The sequence below is a fragment of the Camelus dromedarius genome, chromosome 4, assembly GCF_036321535.1.
Source record: "Camelus dromedarius isolate mCamDro1 chromosome 4, mCamDro1.pat, whole genome shotgun sequence".
Taxonomy (NCBI): Eukaryota; Metazoa; Chordata; class Mammalia; order Artiodactyla; family Camelidae; genus Camelus; species Camelus dromedarius.
In genome coordinates, this window is record NC_087439.1 from 79,757,876 (window position 1) to 79,780,066 (window position 22,191).

The 22,191-nt window shown below is 46.1% G+C and overlaps 1 protein-coding gene and 1 pseudogene across 2 annotated transcripts in view; one reads left to right on the forward strand and one right to left on the reverse strand.

Moving 5' to 3' along the window:
* SMARCAL1 (SWI/SNF related, matrix associated, actin dependent regulator of chromatin, subfamily a like 1) overlaps nucleotides 1-22,191 on the forward strand; it is a 51,436-nt gene that overhangs the window by 16,145 nt on the left and 13,100 nt on the right. For both annotated transcript variants that reach the window (XM_010979699.3, XM_010979700.3), the window contains 5 exons: nucleotides 1,169-1,327; nucleotides 4,370-4,435; nucleotides 10,602-10,742; nucleotides 13,898-14,116; nucleotides 19,638-19,708. In XM_010979699.3, the coding sequence (XP_010978001.3) occupies nucleotides 1,169-1,327; nucleotides 4,370-4,435; nucleotides 10,602-10,742; nucleotides 13,898-14,116; nucleotides 19,638-19,708 (656 nt within the window). The remainder of the gene's footprint in view (nucleotides 1-1,168; nucleotides 1,328-4,369; nucleotides 4,436-10,601; nucleotides 10,743-13,897; nucleotides 14,117-19,637; nucleotides 19,709-22,191) is intronic.
* Nucleotides 11,927-12,563, reverse strand: LOC116152902 (tetratricopeptide repeat protein 23-like; annotated as a pseudogene).

Here is a 22,191-nt window from a genome sequence, read left to right on the forward strand (position 1 = left end):
TCTAGAGAGGAAAGTCAAGGCCTTACCAAGCTCGGGCCTTGAAGTTGCACCCTCTGACTTTATGGCTCGGGGGCTTTGCACCCTGTAGGAGGCGGTGTGGGTGGGATAGTCACGGTCTCCTAGGAACCTCTATGGCTGGAGAACCCGACGTGAACATTGTGTTATCACTCAGCCACGAGCTTTGTCAGCCATAAATGCAAGGATCAGAGGGTTCCTGTGAAACCAATAAAAATCCACACAAGCAAAGTTGAGGAAGGAAGGCCTGGTTCATCGTCCGTAGCTCTTCCCTGCTTTATGCTACCCGAGGCGGCTGTTGGCTTCCTCACGCTGTGGCTTTTTACTCAGCCCCAGGAGCTGCTCTTGGGGAAGAGGCAGCTCTGCCTGCAGCCAGGGGCCCTGATGCCCGATATGCCCCTCCGATCGGAGAGAAAGCGAAACTTGAAAAATGTGTGTCAAACCAGTATCATTCTTCTGTCCTTGTGATCTGAGTTGTGCTAGAACCTCTAGGAACTAACAGTTCGACACACATTTATTTTGTGTGTGTCTTCGATTCCCACAGCACCCTCAGAGATGCCAGGGAAGGGTCATATGGTAAGATGGTTATTAGCAGGATGGAGCCTGGAGAAAGGACTGGCACTCTAGTATCAGGACTGTGTCAGCCCAGGCTTGCCAGGAGCACCAGACCCCCGGCTGCTGACACAGGGGCACCTGGTGGCTGTCCACTGGCTTTGTAGCGAACACTGACATGAATATTTTCATCATCATCAGTGCCCTCGGTGTACCAGGCTCTGCTAACAATCCCTTATAAAATTCTTCTTAAAAAGAGATGCATTCGTTCCCTACAGAAACTTGCCATCCAGCTAAAGGTGACAGAAGTTGAACCCAGGCACCCAAAGTGACTGCTAACAGGCGCTTGCTTACCAAGGGGAAGTGTCCTGTTAGTGGGAAGTGAGGGGGCTGGGTCTGAGCACAAGGGAGATGACTGCTGCCCGTGGGACAAGGTTATGACAAATGCAGGAGGATGGGGAGAGAAGGAGACCGAGTTTCTTTTCAGGGGGTGTTAACACTGGTCCACGTGGAGAGTCAGCGGGTGGGTTGGCGGGGGTTGCAGCTGTCTGCTGCCAGGCCAGATCATCATTTCAGTTTTGTTCTGTCCTGTCGTCCCCAGGCCTTCCGTCGGTGGCTGCCGTCTCTGAGGCCAGACCGCATCAATGTCGTGGTGACTGGGAAAGACTGCCTGACGGCTGGCCTGGTCAACATTGTCAGTTTTGACCTCCTGAGCAAGTTAGAAAGGCAGCTCAAAACCCCTTTTAAAGTTGTCATCATTGTAAGTGACTTGGCACCATCTTTAGTGCTTTATCTCTGTGGAAGCTTTCTCCTTAAAAATTCCAGGAGTGTCCCTGTCCATGTCACAGAGCCTCACTAGGTTTCTAGGAGAATGGAAATCACTGTCTGTTTTGCGGGAAACCAACATTTCATTCCTCTCAGTTAGCAGTTCTCAGCCCTGGCTACACGTTAGAATCTCCTGGGGGTTTGTTAAAAACCTGTGATTTACTGGTTCTGCACCAGGGGTTTCTGGCCCCTGTCTCCCCACGTGGGGTCATGGATGGAGGCGAACATGTGGACCCAGGACTACTGGGGCTCCAGGAACTGCAGGCTGGACAGCACGGGCGTGTGCCTTCATCTGGTGCCTCTTGTTGGGATGACTTAGATGTGCATTCAGACAGTTGACAGATTTTCTTCCAACCAATATAAAGACACTTCTCTCCCAAAAAAGTACTTTTTACCCTGGGTTTTTTTTTTTTTTTTTAAAGAAGTCTTTAGTGTCCTGCTCTCAGATGTGGCGACACATCTTTTAATTGCCAACTTTCCTTGTTCTAACTCCTCTCGTACTTCATCAGGGAGGTCTGGGGACACCTGCTTCCAGCCTCCTCTGTCAGCACTCAGTGTGTCTACATGACTCTCAAACATAGATCTGAAAAGGTGTGAGTTTCTCCCATCCCCATCCCCATCCGTCTTGTTCCCACACCCAGTCCTGGTAACACATTCCAGGACAAAGCGTGTGGTGGGTGATTTCCAGGGGAAGTTTATCCTCACTTTTCCTCCTGGCAAAACAGGGAAACCCAGTGCCTCCAGGTGACATGAAATGTCCTTTATTCAAATGTGTGACTTGAAAAAGCCCGTGGTATTTTCTTCCTCTAAAAATAGGATTCTCCATGGACAGTGGCTTCCCAGACCTCGCTGCTCCTCTTAACCCAGTGATTATCTCACCTGGAAGGAGAGGCAGGGAAGGGCTTTTAGAAAACCCTTCCAGAGCCTCTGAATCGCCCCCACCAACCAGACTGCGGTAGAGACCATGCCTTGGTTTTCCCGGCAGCAAGCTGGTGGCCGTGGGAGGCATACTTATCCGCTCACTCATCTAACTAGAGGTTGAAACCAGCTCCACGTCCTACAGTGCTGTGCACGGAGGGTGCGGAGGGAGGAAGGTCAGCCCCTGCCCTCTGTGGAGCCGCAGTCCAGCAGGACAGGTGGACACACACGCAGATCTTTACAATCCATTCCAGTGCCTTCAGAGACCTGGAAGCCAAGGACTGTGGGCACTCAGAAGGGAAGGAGAAGACACAGTCACTGACCTTGGGGGTCTGTTTTTGTAATTTGGACATGAGAACCATATTGTGTTCTTAGCATACGCCAACTTAAACATTTGCATTTTTTCAAAGCTTTAAGAGTAATGAGTCTTGGGAGGAGTCATTACTGATTTGGCTCAGATCTATGTACGTCTTTGAAAAGATATCAGCACACATGTGGAATGAAAACATTAAAAGAAGTCTTGCAGCATGATGGCAATGACTGTACAGTGTGTAGGAAGAAGAAGCATCCAGGGGGTACTTTGTGATGGCTGATCTTCCCATGGCCTGGAAGGCAGATGTTACTTTCACAGCTGACGAGACTGTCAGTGACAGAGGGCACCTGATTTGCCCACAGGTGCAGGGTGAAGAGACACTAATCAAAGCTGGGTTGCATCTGCTTCAGAATTCATGTTTTTCTGTTTCTGGCTCAACACTTGACCTTCCATATGATTTTTGGCAAGCCACTCCCCACCAGTGTTGGTCTGTTCAGTTAAGTAAGAACCCTGTCATCTTCTGATTTCAGAGCAATGTTGTTGGAAGGAATAAAGGGCTGGTTCTGTGATATCACACTTCTCAGAAGAGATTCGGATAAAGCCTCTCCCTCTGATGAGTTATAATAGTGGTACATTTTTACCCACTGGTGGAAAGAGCCTGTTCCCGTCCGTATCCTCTGTACTTTCTGCTACTTTGCTTTCTAAACCTCTTTTTCTTGGCTGTCAGGCAGGATCATCATTAGACAAGAGCATGAATGTTACACCCCAGGCTTCTGAGAGTAGGTATTGTCTTAATATTTGGGGATTCATCTCACACTCCCCTTCTTGTGCTTTTGGGTTCCTTTTTGGTTCATCGTAGCTGAAACAGAACAGGGTTTCTCATAGATCATCTTCAGGGACAGAGCTGGGATCTCCCTGGTGTCCCCGTCTTAGGGCAACTGATACTGTCTAAGTGGCCGGACTCTTGTAGGGGCTTCGTGTGCATCAGTCCATTTAAGACAACAACGTGATAATGTTAGGTACCCTTACTGTTCCCATGTTACAGATGGAGGAACTGGCGCTGTAGAGAGGTCAAGTAGTTGCTCCAAATCACACAGCAAGTAACTTGGAATTTTCCCCCTAAGAAGTGTTAGTTATTCGTTTGGCTTTGTAAAGTATGACTTATTCTAGTTTGCTTATGCACAGAATGCAGAGCTCTAAATAATCAAACTCCACATTCTAAACGTGACAGTCAGTCCCTTGAGGAGAGAATCACGTCGTCTTTCCTTAAGTTCCCACAGTCCCGTGTTGCATCCACCTTGGTGACAGCATGCGTTACACGATCTGAGCAGGTGTCAGAGTGGCTGGCGGGGGCTGCGGCACCTCACACCAGTGCCTGGCACACAATGGGTCTGCAGCACACTGTGTTTGTGCCTTGCAGATGTCAGATGCATCTTGCAAACCAGCAAACCACCTTTCAGTGGTTTGTTCTGTGCAGCCTGTGAGGTGGAGGGAAGGGGAGTTGCCAAACCCCCGTGGCAGGTGGAAAACGGTCCCTGAGAGATAAAGCATCTTGCCGGGAATGTCATGGAGAAGATGCACTGGAGCCTGGGCCTTACCCAGGCTCACAGCCTATTCCCTGAATGAGAAAGTGCTAAGGGAGGCAGACTCAATGTAATGCCATGCTGGGGCCAGGCTGAACGTGGGCCTTCTCTCCGTCCATTCAGGATTTGGTCTTGTTCACTTACATGACTGTTTCCCTTTCAGGATGAATCTCACTTCCTCAAAAATATTAAGACCGCCCGCTGTCGCGCGGCTATGCCCCTCCTCAAGGTGAGTGCTGCTGAGAACAGACCTGGTACCTGAGCGCACTTGGCGCTGAGATCCGCTGTATTTGGCTTGGGCTGGCCAAGGGCCCAAGGGGAACAGGGGCTGCAAGTTCAGGTCTGCAGGCCGTGGACGTGACTTGGCATCGACTCAGGGCATCTCTACTTAGGGCTTAAGTGCCAGATTAGTTTTTCTTCCTAGCATCCTGCCAAGGAACCAGTGGTCAGTGCGTCTGTCTGTCTCTCAAAGATGAAGACCTGTTGAAGGTCACAGGCCTGGTCGAGACTCACTCCAGAGCCTTCTTGGGCTCCTTCTGGATGAGGCAGAGGGACAGCCTCCAGCAGCGTGTCCTCTAAGTAGCCCAGGAGGAACTGCCTGTCTTCTAAGTCACAAAGCTCTCATGGTGCTGGAACCAAGGGCGATGAGTTATGCAGACTTAGAACCAGGCCATGGTCACCAGCAGGAGGCGCTACAAAGCTAAGACTGGCTTTATAAGATGATGCGCTTTTCTGGGGCAGCTCCAAGAATGTTAATGGGAGGGCCAACCGTGCACTTCCCTTCCTGAGGTGGTCTAAACCTGTGCTGGGCGGTTTGCTTGAGTCCTGGCTTCAGAGCAGAAGGGGTATGTGTGTGTGTGTATGTGTGTGTGTGTGTATATCTGTGTGTGTCTGTGTGTGTGTGTACAGTGCAGCTTCAAGTCTTTTTCCAAAAGCATTCCACTCTGATTGCAGTATAAGCTCCCTGTTTTGTATGGCACACACATCTGGGTCTATATTTTGTGTCCCGGCAGAGGGAAGACCCCCATCTCCTTCCATCTTTTTGTAGTGAGCTTTATCCTACTATCGGGAAAAAATAGTACAGTTAGAAAAGTAGTCTTTTCTCTCATAACTAGGTAGAAACATCTCACAGAGGACTTTGGGGGACTCTCCTTTGGTTTGTATGGACTGAGCAAACTGGACTCTATTAAAGCAGCCTTTGGGTTTCATAAGCATTTTAAAACTGCAGCCTTTTTTTTTTCTGCTTAAAAGAAGCTTTAAGTAGCTTTAAATTGTACCTAAACTAGGGAAAACAAATGCTAAATGTTGGTGAAACTTACTAGTATTTGAAAATTAATTCAGTTTTTTTCCAACTCCCCGTAGAACACATGCAAGTGTCTACTCATTTCAAGTTTGCTTTGTGTTAGGAACAGCAGGTAATATAATACATCTTCCAAAGCAGGAGTATGTTATTTTCTCCAAAGCTAAAAGTCCTTTATTTAAAAAGCTTGATCCTCTGCTCGTATTACCTACAAATGTTTATAGCTTGAGAGCCATTTATGGACACACTTAAATGAAATGTTTTTCCCGGAGTGGTGACTTTTCTTTTGGGAGGTTTTATTGTTTTCTTCTGAAAAATTTTAATAGGCCTTTGTACTATGGTTCTGGTATTACAGCCATAACTAAAATTAAATCTGTACCCCTGAGTATTTAGACAAAAGAAACTGCATGGTAGATAGATTGTATCGTTAAAGATAAACAGCAAAGCTTCTTAGTAGCTGTCTTGTTAATTCACTCATTGCCTGGCCAGACAATATGGACTTAAATATTGGTTTCTAAATTATGTGCTTCTGAGCCAGAAGCTTTTAAAACACTTTTAAAGCAGTGTTTACGTTTTTAATATCTTGGGTCTTTTTCAAAGTGACACATTTAAAACAAATCTTTTAACTGCTAACTAGTATATGTTACTCTGCCTATGCAGCAGAACTTGGATGAATTGACATTTTAAAATAGGACCCATGAGCATAGCCTGTTGATGAGCATCTTGAAGCTGCGCTCGCCCCTAACGTTGACTTCACGTGATGCTGGAATTTTAACGTGACTGAGTGGAGATGGAGGATGAGACATTCTGTGTTATTCTGTTAATCAAACCTCTCATCTGTCTGCTGTGTTTTCATCTAGACCAGCGTTCCTCAACCTTGGCTCTTGACTCGTGCTGTTTTAGGCTGGACAGTTCCTGGTTATCCACAGGGCTGTATCGAGCATTGTAGGATGCTTTGCAGCATCCCTGGCCTCTACCCACTAAATGCTGCACGCACCCCCAGTTGTGACAACCACAATTGTCTCCAGATATTGCTAGATGTTCCCTGGGGGTAAGGGAGCAAATCACTCCTCCCCTTCTCTTTTGAGAACCACTGATCTATATACTCTAAGGAAATGAATTAAAGTATTTTGGGAATAAACAGAGTTGGGAAGAAGTAAATAATGCCTTTGAAAAGCCACATAAGGGCCTAATTTAATAGCACTTGATTGCTCCTCTTAACTTGTGCATCTCATAGAACTGTGTTATGATAATTAGTATTTTAAGATATTTTCAGCAAATGTCCGTAATGAGGTAATTAGATTAGCTCATACTGCCTGTGAGAGAGCCAGGCCAGATAATGCGGGTTTCGTGAATGGAAACAGCAGCTGCGTGCAGAGGACATGGCGCTGAGGTTGTAAGAAACTGGCGTCATTGTCCCCTGGGAAGTGTGACATCTTTCTTCCCCTGCAGCACCATTCGCCTGGGCTATGCTAAGCAAGGTGGTCCCTGTCATATACAGTTGACCCTTGAACAGCATGGGGGTCAGTCTGCCCTTAACTTATAGTTAGTTGGCCCTTGGCAACTGCAGTTCCTCCGTATCCTCTGATTCATCCAGCCTTGGACCATGTAGTACTGTAGAGTTTACTATTGAAAAATACCTGCTGATAAGTGGACCCGTGCAGTGCAAACCCACACTGATTAAGTGTCAACTACGTGAAAGTAGGCAAGACAGAAACTATAAAGAACAAAACTAAAATCACCTTTACTCCTTCCAACATAGAAAACCACTGTTGTTCTAACACGTCAGTTGCAGGGCAAGATTGTCATTTTTAATGGCTTGGGAGCATTTCGTTGTATGGACACATCCCATAATTTAGCCCATAGTGTTAGAGGCTGTTTTGCTATTATAAGTAATTCTGCAAATGAACGTCATCTGTATATTCACAGCTTGTATACTTTGTCCTCTGAGGACAGATTCTTACACTCAGAGTTTCTGGGTCATAATTTTACCTTTTGATAGATGCCTCTGCAGTCCAGGCTGCTCGGGCAGCACTGTCTTCACTCCTGTTCAGCCTGAATAACACGGTCTTTTTCTCCACGTGACCCCAGTCTGAATGTTATCAGACTTTTCCCTTTTGAGCAGTGAGGTGTGTGTTTGAGTTTCCTTTAGTGGTGTTTTATTTATAGTACTTTTTATTGTTAAACCAGTTAGATTATTTCTTTAGAAGGAAAAAGGCCCTCAGAATCCCACCATCCTTTCCAAATAACTTGCTGTTTCTCTTTGTGTGTGTAGAGTCCTTTAATCTCTGCCGATTGGCTGGATGAGAATAGTGGTCTAAGGTGTATGAGCTTTTTCTTTTTCCTTTTTCATTAGTTTAAACAGATGGCATATTCAAATAGTACAAAAGGGTGTACAGTGAAAAATAACTTTCTCCCACCTCTGGATTCCTAGTCCCTTGTCGTCTCCCTGAAGGCAGCCACAGTTGCCCAATGTTCAGGTTTACTTCTAAAAATTAGTCCATGCCCATGAAAGTACACGCACATGTGTTTCCTTTCTCCCTCCCGAGTGTTCGACAATCACCATTTTGCACCTACCTTTCTTCCCTTAGTGTTGTATCTTGGTAATCATTCCACCTTGTTCCTGATGACTCGACCTCATTCTTGCAGATGGTATTCTGTTGTATAAATCTGCCATAATGTGTATCATCTGTTCCCTTGTGGTGGCTTTGTAACCAGGCTTTGGGTGTTACGTACAGCACTGCAATGGCCAGCTTTTCATGTGATAACACAAGCGGGAGTAGAAAGCCCAGTTCCCTTGCACCTAGAAGAGAAAACCCAAAACCCTTCGCGTTTTAAAGAGATGGCTCTTTGCCTCTCCAGGTCAGAGGGGAGTGGTGTCAGCTGGAGGGTCTGCTCTCCCGCAGTGATCAGGCAGGCTACAGGAGGGGTCCCCTGCTCGTGTGAATCGCCAGACTTCTCTCCAAAGGCAAATAGAAATCAATTTTTTTACATTGTTCCATTGTGCATTTCTTGAGTGCCAGAGGAGTTAACTGTGAAGTGTTCAATTTAGTGTTGATTTATGTAGTTTTCTGCAATTATAGTTTCCTAAATTGGAAGTTCTCAGAAGTGGAGAGTGACGTATAAATCATGTGCAGCGGGGCACGATTAAAGGCCTCACGGGTGGCAGTGCTGACAGTCAGACGTGCTGGGGCTGCTCAGGCTAAATCATTCCGTGGAGATGAGATGCCGTCCTGGCTTCTTTTCACAGCTGGCCTTTTTCTTTTTCCATGATGCTGCCTCTGCCTGTTCACACCCACAAACATCCATTTTCCACGGTTGGACCGTGTATGGTTGGTCTGACTCTGCATTCACTCTATCCTATGAGTACCTGACCGAGAACACGGATCAGGGGTTAATTTCCATCCCCTGATCCGTGAGCTGCTGCCCAGGCTGCATCCCTAGGCTGCAGCAGCAGTGACGTGGGGAAGAGCTTTGGGACGATGAGCTGATTTTTTCTTCCTGATAAGACTTTTCATTTTCCCCATTTCATTGAAATGGTCTTGAGCCAAGGCAAGCGATGCTACAGGCGTCATTCAAGAAGCTCATTGTTATTTTAATGAGTCTGCATTAAACCGTGCAGGAAATTAGAGGACCGGGTAATTGAACTGCGGAAAATGATAGCTGGAGAAATTCATAGCTCTCCTGTCATAGTGGAATTAGGTATTGGTGGTTGCTGAGAGGGCAGAAGTGCGTCTTGAAAATTGTATATATTGTATATTTATAAAGAATCATTTTTCTTTCCTCTGTTGCATCTTTATTTATTTATTTTTATGAGGCAGTGTATCCATTTGAAAACCTAATTTCCTCCTGTAGGTGATTGACTGCATGCAGTTGCCTTATGCTGCTGTCATTAAGTCAAGGTGACAGTGGTTAACAAGCTGTTTCTAGACAACTGAGCCCATGGCAGGGCCCCTTCCCAGAGGTGAAATGCACTTTACCTCCAGTGATCTTTGGCCATTCCATGTTCTAATACAGTGGGAAGTGTCTCCTTTTTTATCTCGCCCTCTTTCTCATCTGAGTAAGAGGTGGGATGTTTGGGTCTGGTCTCCTTGGGTCAGGCTGGTGTCGGGATAATGGGGAACCTGGAGTCTGTCATTGGAATCCACCAACTATTTATGCCCATGCTGCCCACGGCTGCTGCAGGCCTGGGCTGAGTGTAGTGTTAATGGATCCAGGTCCCATCTTTTAAAGTCCTTATTAACTGCAAAATGAGCTTGAGTCAGAGATCTCAAGGCTGAAAAGCATTTTGCAGCTGAGTTAGAGACGGCCTTTTCTTTTTCCCCTCTAAAGAAAATCAAATAGAGGCTTATATGTAGGCCATTGCTCTTCCTCCTGGGACTGAGAAAGGACTGGTCCTAGGTGTTGCTATCTGCTCATAGGTTCGGTCTGGGGGTCAGAAGTCTATCCTGGAAAAAGTTCAGAGCTGCTGCCGTCTCCCATACTCCTACTTCCTCTTCCAATGCTGGATTCTTTGAGTTCACTCCAAGTTTCCTGGGATGCTCATTAGCTTCCTTCTAAATACTTTTCGGCAACATGAATAATTATTGATTGCTTACTTTGTGCCAGCCATGGTGCTACAGAATATAAAAGTGATCACAGCCCGGTCCTTAATCTCAAGAAGCCTGCAGTCCAGTGAGGGAGAAGACAAGGTGGAATTCAGTGTAGTGTGCTAAGTGCTCACGTAGAGGTGGACAGGGGGCACAGTCGAGGCAGCTTAGGAGAGGACGTCCAGCCTCTTACACGTGTCACACCGTGAGGTTCTTGGAGCATGCGTGCTCTTTTTCTCCAGTCATAGTATCTTCACTTAGACTTCCCACCCAGGGTGTGGCCCCACGGAGCTGGGGTGTGAGGCCAGCTTTCATGTGTTTGGAAGCTAGATCTACCTTGGTTCTGAGGTGAGTAATCTTGAGAAGTACCAGAAACTGGAGGTGTTCATGCAAGATTCCAGGGGAACATACTATTCCGGGGGCATCGTCTCCAGCTCACAGGGCACCAGGGAGATTCCCAGCCTGTCCTCTGCGCCTCTCGGCATCTTCTGCTGTTTGTCTTCCAGGTTGCCAAGCGGGTGATCTTACTGTCAGGCACGCCAGCCATGTCCCGGCCTGCCGAACTCTACACGCAGATCCTTGCCGTCAAGCCAACCTTCTTCCCTCAGTTCCACGCCTTTGGACTTCGCTACTGTGGTGCCAAGCGGGTATTTATTCTCCGTTCCCTCTCCTCCCAGAGCATCCCTCACTCTGACTTTCACACTGGCCTTTGCGCCTTCCCTTTGGCCATGGTGTGATCATAAGAGCGCAGGCCAGATTTCAGTTCTGCTTCGCACCTAACTCTGACCATGGCCTGTCCTCAGGGGTTAGGCCCCTCTGAGCTTTAACGCCTGTGGTGGGTCCGGGTTAGTGTTTTCCGACAAAGAAACCGGTGGCTGACACGTAGGTGTGTGGAGCCCTGAGGGCCAGCGGCTCTCCCCCAAGAGAGGGGTGCTGGGGTGAGTCCCAGGTGGGGCCGAGGCCCTGCACGCTCTGTGGAAAGACAGAGGGGGCCTTGGGGAAGGCGGGGCGGGGAGCGGATCTCCGGCTGCCCCGGTGGGCTCTCACCAGCGGGCCTCTGCTCACAGGCGTTGACTCATTATAGTGAATCATGCCTAGTCACCAGGCCAGAAGCCTCTGACCTACAGATTATTTCTGTGAATTCGGTGCCAGTGGGGCAGATGCCGCTGGAGCTACAACCCGTGTGGCCTCTCTTCTCCAAATATGGCAGAGGAAGCCTCGTAAACCCGAATGCCATTGCGATCAAAGTCTCCACTTCTAAAACCTCAACTTTTTTTAACTTAAGGAAAAAAAGATATTTAATGACATGGAGAAATAAAAGAGTGGGAAGAAGTAGGATGCAAAACATTCCTTATAATTAATTATTCATTCTTCCTCTCCCTTCCCCACCCCCTTCCCCTTCTCCTCCTCTCTCTGTCTCTCTCAAATATGCCTGGAAGACAGTGTACACCAAAGTGGATTGCCATTGTCCATTTCTCGTCCCAGTGAGGAAACCAGTGACTTTTAAATGTTTAAGTTACATTATTCACAAACCCCAGTTCCTCCTGACGGGCATTAGTGTTCATCAGTCTGACCCAGCCGGCGGAGCGGGAGCTGCTGTCCTCCTCACCAGTTCCCTGTGTCCCTTCCAAAGCCATTCGCTTTCAGAAGTATGGCCTTGCCAGACAAAGGGAAAAGAAAATTCTAGGTGCTACCAGCATTTCTTGTGAACCAGAGGAAAGGGGCCTGGAGGTTGAGAGCAGAGGAAGGAGGGGTGGGCGGAGCTAGTGCTTAGCCCTGTTACCGCTGGTCTCCTCGTCAGCAGATGCATCGCCCGTGCGAGCTCCAGCCTTCACGTGGGTGGACTTTGCTGAGATTCTCTGTGCTGGGCCTCTCCAGACATGGCATAGGCCTCGGCTGGTAACACGCTCACCTCTGCGGTTTGGGGGCTGGCTCAGTGCATAGAGAAACACGGGTCGAATGGGCCTGCAGCCAGTGCTGGCAGACCTGGGCGTGGTTCCACTGTAGACTGGTCACATCCGATGTCCTGTCACTGTTGGCAGTAATGAATGTTGCCAGGTGCCTTCTCAGAGTATGCCAGGGCTGTTTTCAACCAGCAGATGGCCAAGGAGGCCCCGCCCCAGCAAGTTGGTCCCTCTCTGAGACTGGTAATCCACAAACACCTACCTTATATAATTCTTTCAGCTCCTCCGTGTGCCCTCTACCTCTGCGGGTTGAAGTAGGCCTCTTTGCCTTGATTCGGCAGGAGCGGGGCCACCCCCATAGTGCAGTGGAGCATGACCAAAGCTCTCCTTGGCTGTGTCTCCCTTGCAGCTCAGCAGTGTGTTCTTGGTGGACTCGGCATGTTTCCTGGCTTGGGCTGGGGGCCTCTCAGTGTCAGGTGACCATAGCCAGGTTGGCCAGGGCCTGCACACATTTCCAGTGTTCCTCCCCAAAATGACCTGAGAAAGGATGACACAGAGAATCATCTTAGGTGTTCGTTTTTTCCCTTAATCAGCTGAGCTGTCAACCTTTGGTATTATTGGGTTTTAACCTGTAAGATTAAGAGCTGACAATATGAGAATGTAGGTTCATGATACCCAAATTAATTATGATACCCTTTTGTTCCTAGCATGATTGTTATGTAAAGCAGCTGGTAGGCCGGGCCGCCTTTTTTTCCTTTTCTGTTTTTTTTTTTTTTTTTTTTTGTGGCCAGATTCTTGCATGAAGAGAATCCACTGAAGAGAATGCCCCATGCCAAGCTCATTTTCGACCTCATAGCATGAAGGCATTTGCAGAGAACTTCTAGTTGATTTCAGAGTTTTGTTTTTTTAAAAAGAAGCAGTGTTATTATGTTATTTTTCCACCTTGGGCTGCCTCCTCCTGTTCTCAATTTGGCAAAGGTGTCCTATAAATTTTCCATGATTATTCTAGGTACACTGGCCCTCGAAAATGATCAAGCCCCTGCCCTCAGGAGTTCACAGTCCAGGGTGGGCTGAGGCACAAGGGGAGATGAGCAACTGAAACTCTAAGGCAGCAGGCACCCTGGCTCCCTGATTTTCTACAAGACCGTAGAAGTCAGTCCTGTTTTCCAGGAAGTTGTTAGCAAAAGACAGGGTTTTTATTTTAACTGGTAACATCTTATCCAGCTGTGTGGCAGGAAATAGACATTCTTGCTCACTGTCTCCCATGAACAGCTAAATGAAGGAACTCTTTTTTTGAAGGACTCCCTGGGTACTTTAAATAAAACCCACTTCTGGTTTCAGCCAGACTGCAGACACCTTTAGCTCCCCCACCACCCCCACCACCACCACCACGATGGTGTTCACCACACCATGCTTGTTTCTGTTGGCGTAACCCACGCTGAGGAAGCACAGCTTTGTAAATCCTTGTAAACCTCATCCAATAAAGATATTACAACGTCATCTATTACACTGTGAAATGGGCTCTGAAGGGTAAGCCCCAGGAAGGATTATTTCTGCATTTAGTATCTGGGAGTAGTCTGACAAGCTGAGTGCCTCGTTAGTTCTTGAGCGTAATGGACACCAAACCTCTTGACATCTTGCCTTTGTGGCTAGAAAGCTTAGTGCCAGACTGTGGGAAACCATGATACGTGTTCTTGGTCCACCTCACTCCTGATTTTCTTTCTCCCTTTTCCTTCCTGTTTCTCATTTGTATTCTGTGAGGTTTTATTCATCCTACAAGGCCACTTGGAGTTCTCTGAGCAGAGCCCAGGGAAGAGAAGGTTGTACCTGGGGCTCACGGCCCTGTTACTCAGCCCTGGGAAAACCTCACAGGCCGTATCTCTGTCCTGCCTCCACAGATGCCTTGGGGATGGGATTATTCAGGCTCCTCCAACCTCGGAGAGCTGAAGCTCCTGCTGGAGGAGGCGGTCATGCTGCGACGCCTCAAGTGTGACGTCCTCTCCCAGCTCCCAGCCAAGCAGCGCAAGATGGTGGTGGTGGCCCCAGGCCAGATCAGCGCTGGGACCAGAGCTGCCCTAGACGCCATGGCCAAGGAGATGACCACCAAGGACAAAACTGTGAGTCCAGGGCTGGAGGAGGGGTTTGGAAGTCCGTGTGTCCACAGCTGCTCCTTTCTGGGAGGGGCTCTGCGGAGATTACCCAGCCGCCCCTGCCCTTGTCTTTCTGTAACCTCTCCCCATCTCCCTGGGCCAGGACCGGGAGCCCGCTTCATTTCTCAGCCTACCTAGTCTGCTTCCAGAATCTTTTATTAATTTGTACTTTTATACTTGTATAGATCACTGTTGATGGATGGTCTTAAAAATAAATCCCAGGGCAACCATGGGATGGTGATATATATTCTGAATCCCTTAAAGACAGTTGCAAATAATATTTAGTGTGTTTTGCGAATGTCTCAGTCTAGTAACAGTTGTTGGAAGTTAGTCCTAAGTGTATTTGGTATATAAGTTAACCCTCTAACCATCCCATGCCGTTTGTTTAGTCAGAGCAACAAACTGACACATATAATAAAGAGTTTTCAAACCCTCTTATCCCTCACTACAGTCATTATGATTGGCAGGAAGTTGGCATCCCCATTTTACAGAGAAGGAAACTGAGGCTCACAGAGATTGGGATTTGCCCAAAGTTTTATGGCTACTCCACGGCAGAGCTGAGGCTATAACCAAGCCTGTTAGTCCTATATTTTAGGGCTCTTTCCAAGATGGTGGTTTTATCTTTTCAAAACACTTTCATTTCATGTCTGTCTTTAGTGTCATACTGTGCTAAGTGCTGTAAAGTAATCTATACCAGCTCTGTCTCTGTCCTCTTGGGATAAAACCTTGCAATTTTCATTCCCCAGAAAATAACAGTCATTGACATTTTTTGACATTATCATAAAGCATTATGTGGGCTTGATAATTCCCTGTATACAGAAACTTAGATCTAGGTGAGATCTCAGCCTTCTGGGAGAGTGCAAAATAAATCAGAATGACAGGAAGCAGAGGTGTGATTTTTTTTTTTTTAATGTTATTTTACCTTGTGATGAGCAAGTCTGGCTAGTAACTTTTAAAAAACAGTGTAGGGCAGAGGATGCACTGGTTAACTGTCTAGCTGTATTTAGTTTATGCTGTATGATGCATAATCATATGGGCAGCCTGGAGGAAGGGAGCAGGCATAATTTTTTTGTCGTGGAGTTTTCAAACAAAGTTCTGTATGTATGGACATGGACGCATAGACCAGTGATTTTCAAATTGTATTTCAGTGGAACCCTGAAGCCGAACCAGGGTGTTCTGTTGCTAAAATCAGTGTTGGTGCTCTTTTTCTGATTTCTGGAGATAAAAACTCAATGAATAGTTTTTCTTTTCAATGTAAAATGTTTTCTTAGAACTTTATTAAACCTTAATGTCTACTAACTTGCCCCCTAATAAACTCTACAGACAAGAAAACCAATGGACATGAATAGCGTATATAATATTGATGGAAAAAATTCAGAAGTGTGATATTTTTAGATGTAAAGAACTGAATGTTTATAAAATGCTATGTTTTAGTTCCTTGTGTGAGAGAAGAAAGTCTGTCAGTAGTTCATGGGAATCCCCAGAGAACACCCTGGTGTGTACCCAGTCCACCTCCTGAACCAGGTGGAGAATAGCCAGTGTAGACAATTGACAAAGTGGTCAGTGAACATTTGAATTGAGGAGAAAAGTCACAGAAGGTCAAGAGGCAACTGTAAATTGTGTAGTATGGCCAAAAAGAAAAAGAAGACAAAGAAGTATGGGAATCTTGAACTTAGTGCAGCAAGGTTTGAAACCATTTTTTAAACTTTCCACCAATGTGTATAGTTAGGTGAGTGGCTCTTTCCAAAGATGATTGTAGGTGTAACCTGCAAGTTTGATTTCTGAGTTTACAGGCAAGGATATGAAATTGACAAGGCTGAGCTACGGAAATGAGGAATGTTCGGTGTTTATAACTTCCCGTAGCTATGAAAATCCCTCATCTTACCTAAAAGGGGAGCCACGACCTGCCTCACAGGGTTGGTGCCAGAAAGTATGAAAGGCTAGTGGCAGTTGCTCTGTGTCCCACCTGTTGTGTGATTGTGGTCTCTGCTTCTTCACCCCAGAATCTAAACGCTATTTTGCAGACTGTGAAAACAAGCCCTAAATTGCGGTGTCATTCTTAAAGAATCCAGTGGAGAAGGAAACTAGAGCTCTTCTCAGTCCAGTGCTTAGGAGTTGCTATGTGCTTCCTTGGCATCTGGGGACATTAGAGATCGTCCCTAAGAGAGAGAAATTGAGCTGGTACAGATTACCTTCAGCATGACGCTCAAGCCAGATGCTAAATTCTTTTTGATAATAAGATAAATCCTTGAAAATTTGGTTTTCTTTTTTGTTCTTTAATGTAAACTCATTTTTATAATAGAAAATCCAAGTGGCAAATGAATTTATGAGCATGACACTTTAGAACATCAGAACCTTTCTTACCGTAAAGCCCTGGATTTGGTGCCTCTGCACACCGTGACTCCAACTGGGAGCACCCCCACAACTTAACTCAGGAAGGGGAGCCAGTGCCGGCCGGGGCTTGGACCAGATGACCATCGACATGCCTTCTGAACCCTGAATGGCTGTGAAATCTGGAGTTGAAAGACTTAAAATGGAGGGTCACGGTTTTATGGTTTTAGTCTGTGAATCTACAGAAAGCACCCCAGCACCACCACCATTTTTATAGTGATTCTGTAGCCCCAAGTTTCCATGTGATTTTGCACATTATAGTGGTTCCAGCAAAGCACTGCTGGCCTGTTAAGAAGAGAGTCTTTCTTTGTTCTCTCATACCTTCCCATCTGGAGGAAGACATTTTTTGAAAAGCTTTAAATCACAGAAGCTGAGGTGAAGCAGCCAATTTATAAAACATAATGCACAGTGAAAGCTTTTTCTCATTTTTCAGCTGAAATAATAGATAGCTCTTCACAGGCTAAGAAAAACGGACTCTAATCATCTTCCGTCTAAAGCCATTTTTTGATCAGCAAGACCAGGAGCAGAAAAGTGGAGCTAGTCCGTGCAGGCTTCCTGGTGACAGTATCAGCTCACCTTTCTGCTGTTTGACAATCCACTCAAATTCCAGCATAGAAAAATAAATTCAGAATCCCAGTGGATCTAATTTAATAAAAGTCTAGGAGGCAGGAACAAAGAATGCAGGTTATTTAAAATTTCCCAGCCCGTGGCTGGCAAAAGAAGTGAGATCATTAAATAGACTAGTATTATGTCTACTCAGTTTTGGGAGCTTTTTTTCCTTAAGATAAAATCTATTGATTTCTCCCATATTAAAAATATAATAGATGTCTGTTGTATAAATTCTGAAAAAAAGAAAAGTACTTATAATAAGTAACATTTATTAAATGTTTTTTATTACTATACCATAAAAAAGATTCACTCATTGTTTTTGTATTATGTAATTTTGACATATATACTAGGGTATTTTTTTCTATAAAATATATGTGTATTTGGCTTTAAAATATATATTTATATAGAAATATATGTGTAGCTTATGTATGTAATAAGCAGCATATGTATTTTAAAAGCAGAATTGGGATTTTATAAAGATACATCAAGTGGGGAGGAAAGCAGGTTGCAAAACTGTATCTGTGCACTTTTCCATGTTATACATTCTTTTGAAGTATAATATTTGAAGGCTGCCTGGTGATTCTCACCTGGCTGTATTATAATTTTGCCAATCATTTTTAGTTGGACATTTAAGTGATTTCAGTTGTTCACTATTCTAAGTAATACTGCGCTGAAAAAGCAGTTAGGAATTTGTATACCTCCAGTTGTATCATGAGGATAAATCTTAAGGGGTAAGTTGCTGCATCGTAGGGTACGGGCATATTTTGAAAGCTTTTGGAACGTACTGACAAATCATCCCCAAAAGGGTTAGCCTGGGGGACCATCCCCCCAGCCGAGTGTGATAAGGATGTTTGTTTTCTCATACCCACATCAGCTCTACATGTTAAATCTCGGGGCAGGGTTTCTGAAAGTGCTTTTCACCATTTCTCCATCTGTTTGTTTTGCCCTCCCCCTTTCTTAATAGCAATTGTGGAGTGAGTGGGTGTAGGTCAGAGGGAAGAGCCTGCCAAGAGTCTCTGAAGGACTCGGGAGTAAAATTGTAGATCAAGGACGAGTGGGGTGCAGTCTGCTTGAGGGGTCCACACGGCAGGTGAGGTCATCATACGGAAGCCTGACACTGTCTAGCCCTTCCACGTGTCCTGCTAGGGACACGTTCGGTTGGAGGGCCTAACCTGCTGCAGGGAACCCTTTGAGGGACACGAATGGACTTCGTGTGAGCTCATGGGCCACACTCACAAAATTGTGCATGTGTCTGAGTCCTGACTGGGCGTGGGGCTGAGAAACGTGTTAAGACACACATACATACACAGAATCACCTCTTCAACATGAGTTCCCAGGAAGTTTGAGTTGTTCAGTTGAACTGCTGCCCCAAAATAGAATGGACGGTGGCCACTACTGCCATGACACACAGAACATAAAATGGATCCACTGCCTGTCAGTGTCCCCATGGATTCCTGTGGTTCCTGGGTCTCTTCTTCCTTCTTGTCAAGGCCTAGAGGGAAGATGCTGTTTAAAGGCAAAAAACTATTTTGAGCAGGTAGCTTTTCTCATCGTCTGTGGTGTCTGTAATTTAAGGTACAGTCTGGCTGTGGCTGTTTCCTGAGTTATTGATGAGTTCAGGGCCATAGGTGTTATTACTGCTTTGTTCTGTGAAGAACCAAAGTTGCCGGGTCACTGGCCTCACAGGGCCCAGAACCCAAAAGTGGGGGTATCTGTAAACCCAGGCTGGCCAGTGGAAGGAGACGGCTGCCCTACCACTGATGGTAAGAGTGTCTGTCATCTCTGGGAACTCAAGAGTGACAGTAAGTGTTATCTCATATTGTCAGGAAACTATTTAAGCATCTCCTGTGTTAGCATTCTTTATTGGGATTTACTTAGATGCAGACTATAAAGAAAATACAGTTTCCTCTCGAAGTCAATTACGTTATGTAGAGACAGGCCAGAAACACGTGAATAATAGTTTTGAGATGATACTAGAATAGACTAGTTGGGGTTGGTTGGAATTGATTCAGTAAATCTTAGAGGTGAGCTTAGTCAGTTGGGTGTGGATACAACTGGGCAGGTGAAAAGGGAGGGTGGGGGCACACCCAGGGCCAATGTCATGTGTAAGTTGTCACTAGGTTGTAATGCCTGTAGTAAATAGGTGTGCTTAGCAAGGCTGCATTTCAGCTGAGCACCTGAGCTTGGTATGGATGCTGAGGCCCTACCTGAAATGCCTTTCCAAAGAACTTTCATGTTCCTTGCCGCATTTTGGATTCTCACAGCTGTTCTCGAAGGATGACAGAGTAGCTATAATGCCGTGTCTCCCAGGACAAAACCAAAGTCCAGACAGTTCCTGTGGCTTGGATAAAGCAAGTGGGTAAGTCAGGGTCTCCTGGCTCTGACGACTGATGTTAGGATTTGTGAAGCTCGTGGCGGTGATAATGACATCAGCCTACCTCAGAGTTCTCAGAGCAGGAGACCAAATTCTCAATTTCTCCTTCCACAGAAACAGCAGCAGAAAGAAGCCCTCATTCTCTTCTTCAACAGAACAGCTGAAGCTAAAATCCCATCTGTCATGTAAGTGGTCACCAAGCGTGACTTCTCTCTCGCTCTTTCTAAAAAAGAAACACCTGTTACCTTAGTCAGCCAGGATGGTTTTATTGCTCTGTAAGAAGTGATTAGAGTTGACAGATTTGAATCACAGCTGCCTTGAGTATCAAGTTTAGGGCACCACAGACTTACCACCCGAGAGGCGGAAGTAGGCCTGTCACCGGAGCATGATCAGGATGTGTGCTTGGGGTCCCTGTGAGATCCTGTCTTAACCCCAGTGAGCTGAAGCCGCAGCCCCTGATGTGGAAGGTGGACCCAAACACTGAAGGGGAGTTTCCCTCTCACTAGGAGAACTGTGGTCACTTGTCTGTAGGAAAAAATTAGGGTTTTCATGGAAGCCCAGGATCCTCTGGTCTTCTCCGTAGACGTCGTGTTTCAGTCGTCATTTACCTAAATAAGAAAGAGGGCGAATGTCAAAGGTGTTCAAAAGATACGGGCAAGTGGCCGTTGCCACACTTGGTTCTTCTTCTGCCTTATGAACTAAAGCTGAGGTAATCATTTCTGTTCTTAAAATTCTTCACTGACCTGAAAAAAAATCTCAATTGTCTGCCTTTGCTAAAGAAAGAAAAACCCACAGCCGTTCACACATCACTGTGGTAGAAACTCGAAGCGATGCTAACGACGTGCAGCTTGCCTCATTTTTTGTTTAACGTTCATGTGAGACTCTGGCAGAATAATGGTCCCAGTGGTTAGATTACAATGACAATGAGCTCCGTGTGGGTTGAGCGGTGCCAGATTGGCTGTGGGGACCGAGATCCGTGGATAAATTGGGACGTACAGCCTGCCCCGCCCTCTCACTCAGCCTCCACATCTTCCAGCCTCACCAGCCTCTCCCTCCGCACCCTTAAATGTGGTCTGAGAGTGAGCTCACTGCATTGTTCAAATCCAAGACTCCCCACGAAGACTGCGCCCTCACCCCCTGGCCGCTGCCCTTTTCATTTATGATGCCCTTAGGAGGCTGATGAACTCCAGATGTGGTTTTTATGGCCTGGAAACTTCTCTCTCAGAAGCTACTCTGAATTGCCCCCACCAACCCATTTCTCACATGCTGCTGAATAACAGATGGCAAGGGTGTGGGCCTCTCCCTCGCTTTCTCGGCTTGTGACCTACGAAATCCAGGCTCCTTGAGTGCTGGGCCCAGAACCACCCATTGCCTTTAGAAATTTTAAATCTAACCATTTTTCCACCTTACAGATAAACTTCGGTAACACCTTGTCTTGAGTCCGTTTGTGCTGCTATAACAAAAATATCATAGGCCATCTGCCTTAAACCACAAATAGCTATTTCTCACCATCCTAGAGGCTGGGAAGGCCAAGTTCAAGGCACTGGCAGATTCAGGGTCTGGTGAGAGTTCTCTTCCTGGATCCTAGACAACCGTCTTCTCACTGTGTCCTTGCATGGTGGACGGGACAGGGGTGCTCCCTGAGGTCTCCTTTATAAGAGCACTAATTCCATCTCCTCCCAGTACCATCCCCAGCCTCCCACTGCCATCACCTTGGGGGTTAGGATTTCAACATATGAACTGGGGGTACGGGGAGAAGGGGAGGGATACAGACTTTCAGTCCATAACATACCTTATCATGCTTTTTCAGAAATCCATGATAAATTATACAGTGCTTTATAGTTTCCAGCAATTTTGACATCTGTTAACTCATTTCACATTTACAGCCTCTTTGTGAGATCAATAAAAGTTCTTTTGGCCCCAAGTTTTTTTGAGAGAAGTAAGACTATTTCCTTGTTTGGCCCCATTTTTAAAATGCAGAAATTGAGCAAATCTCATAAATCTCTGAACTTCAGAATCACACAGTTAGTAAGTAGAAATTAGGTTATAAATCTTACGACCCCAATTTCCTCTGATAGTTGCTTTTCTTCCCCTTTTTGCTGTTGTTTTCATTTTAATGGACATCTTCCACTATAAAAGCCAAGGTTATTGTGGTTGGCAAGTGTTTGCAGCCTTAGCTTAGGGATGTGAGGAAGGGCAGAGTGACAACGTCACGTCTGAGATGTAGCGGGGAGAGAAACATTAGGAAGATTGGGAGCGGTGGTGTTTATGGGCTGGCCACACTTCTTTTATGGCCTTGTGACTTGCTGATGCTATAGCAATAAACTTTTTTGCTTGTGTCATGGCAAATTTTATGTCTCTCAAACTAATTAAAATTTAGATTCTATTAGTACCAACAATTCACAGATTGAACTCAAATCCATACCCTGGTTGGCCATAGTGTTGTTTGAAAATAATTCTTAGCTGTTTAGAAGACAATCCACTTACCTTTCTACCACCTGCCTATAACATTATAATAGGAGACCCTGGAGATTCATCCTTTCCCAAGGAGAGCGATGTCTGTTCTCTGCCCAGACGCACCCGGGTGTGGGGACAGCCTCAGGCAGAGCGAGTGCTCCTTGTGTCCTGTCCGGGGAGGCACACCTTCCTGCTGTCCCTGCCAGAGCAG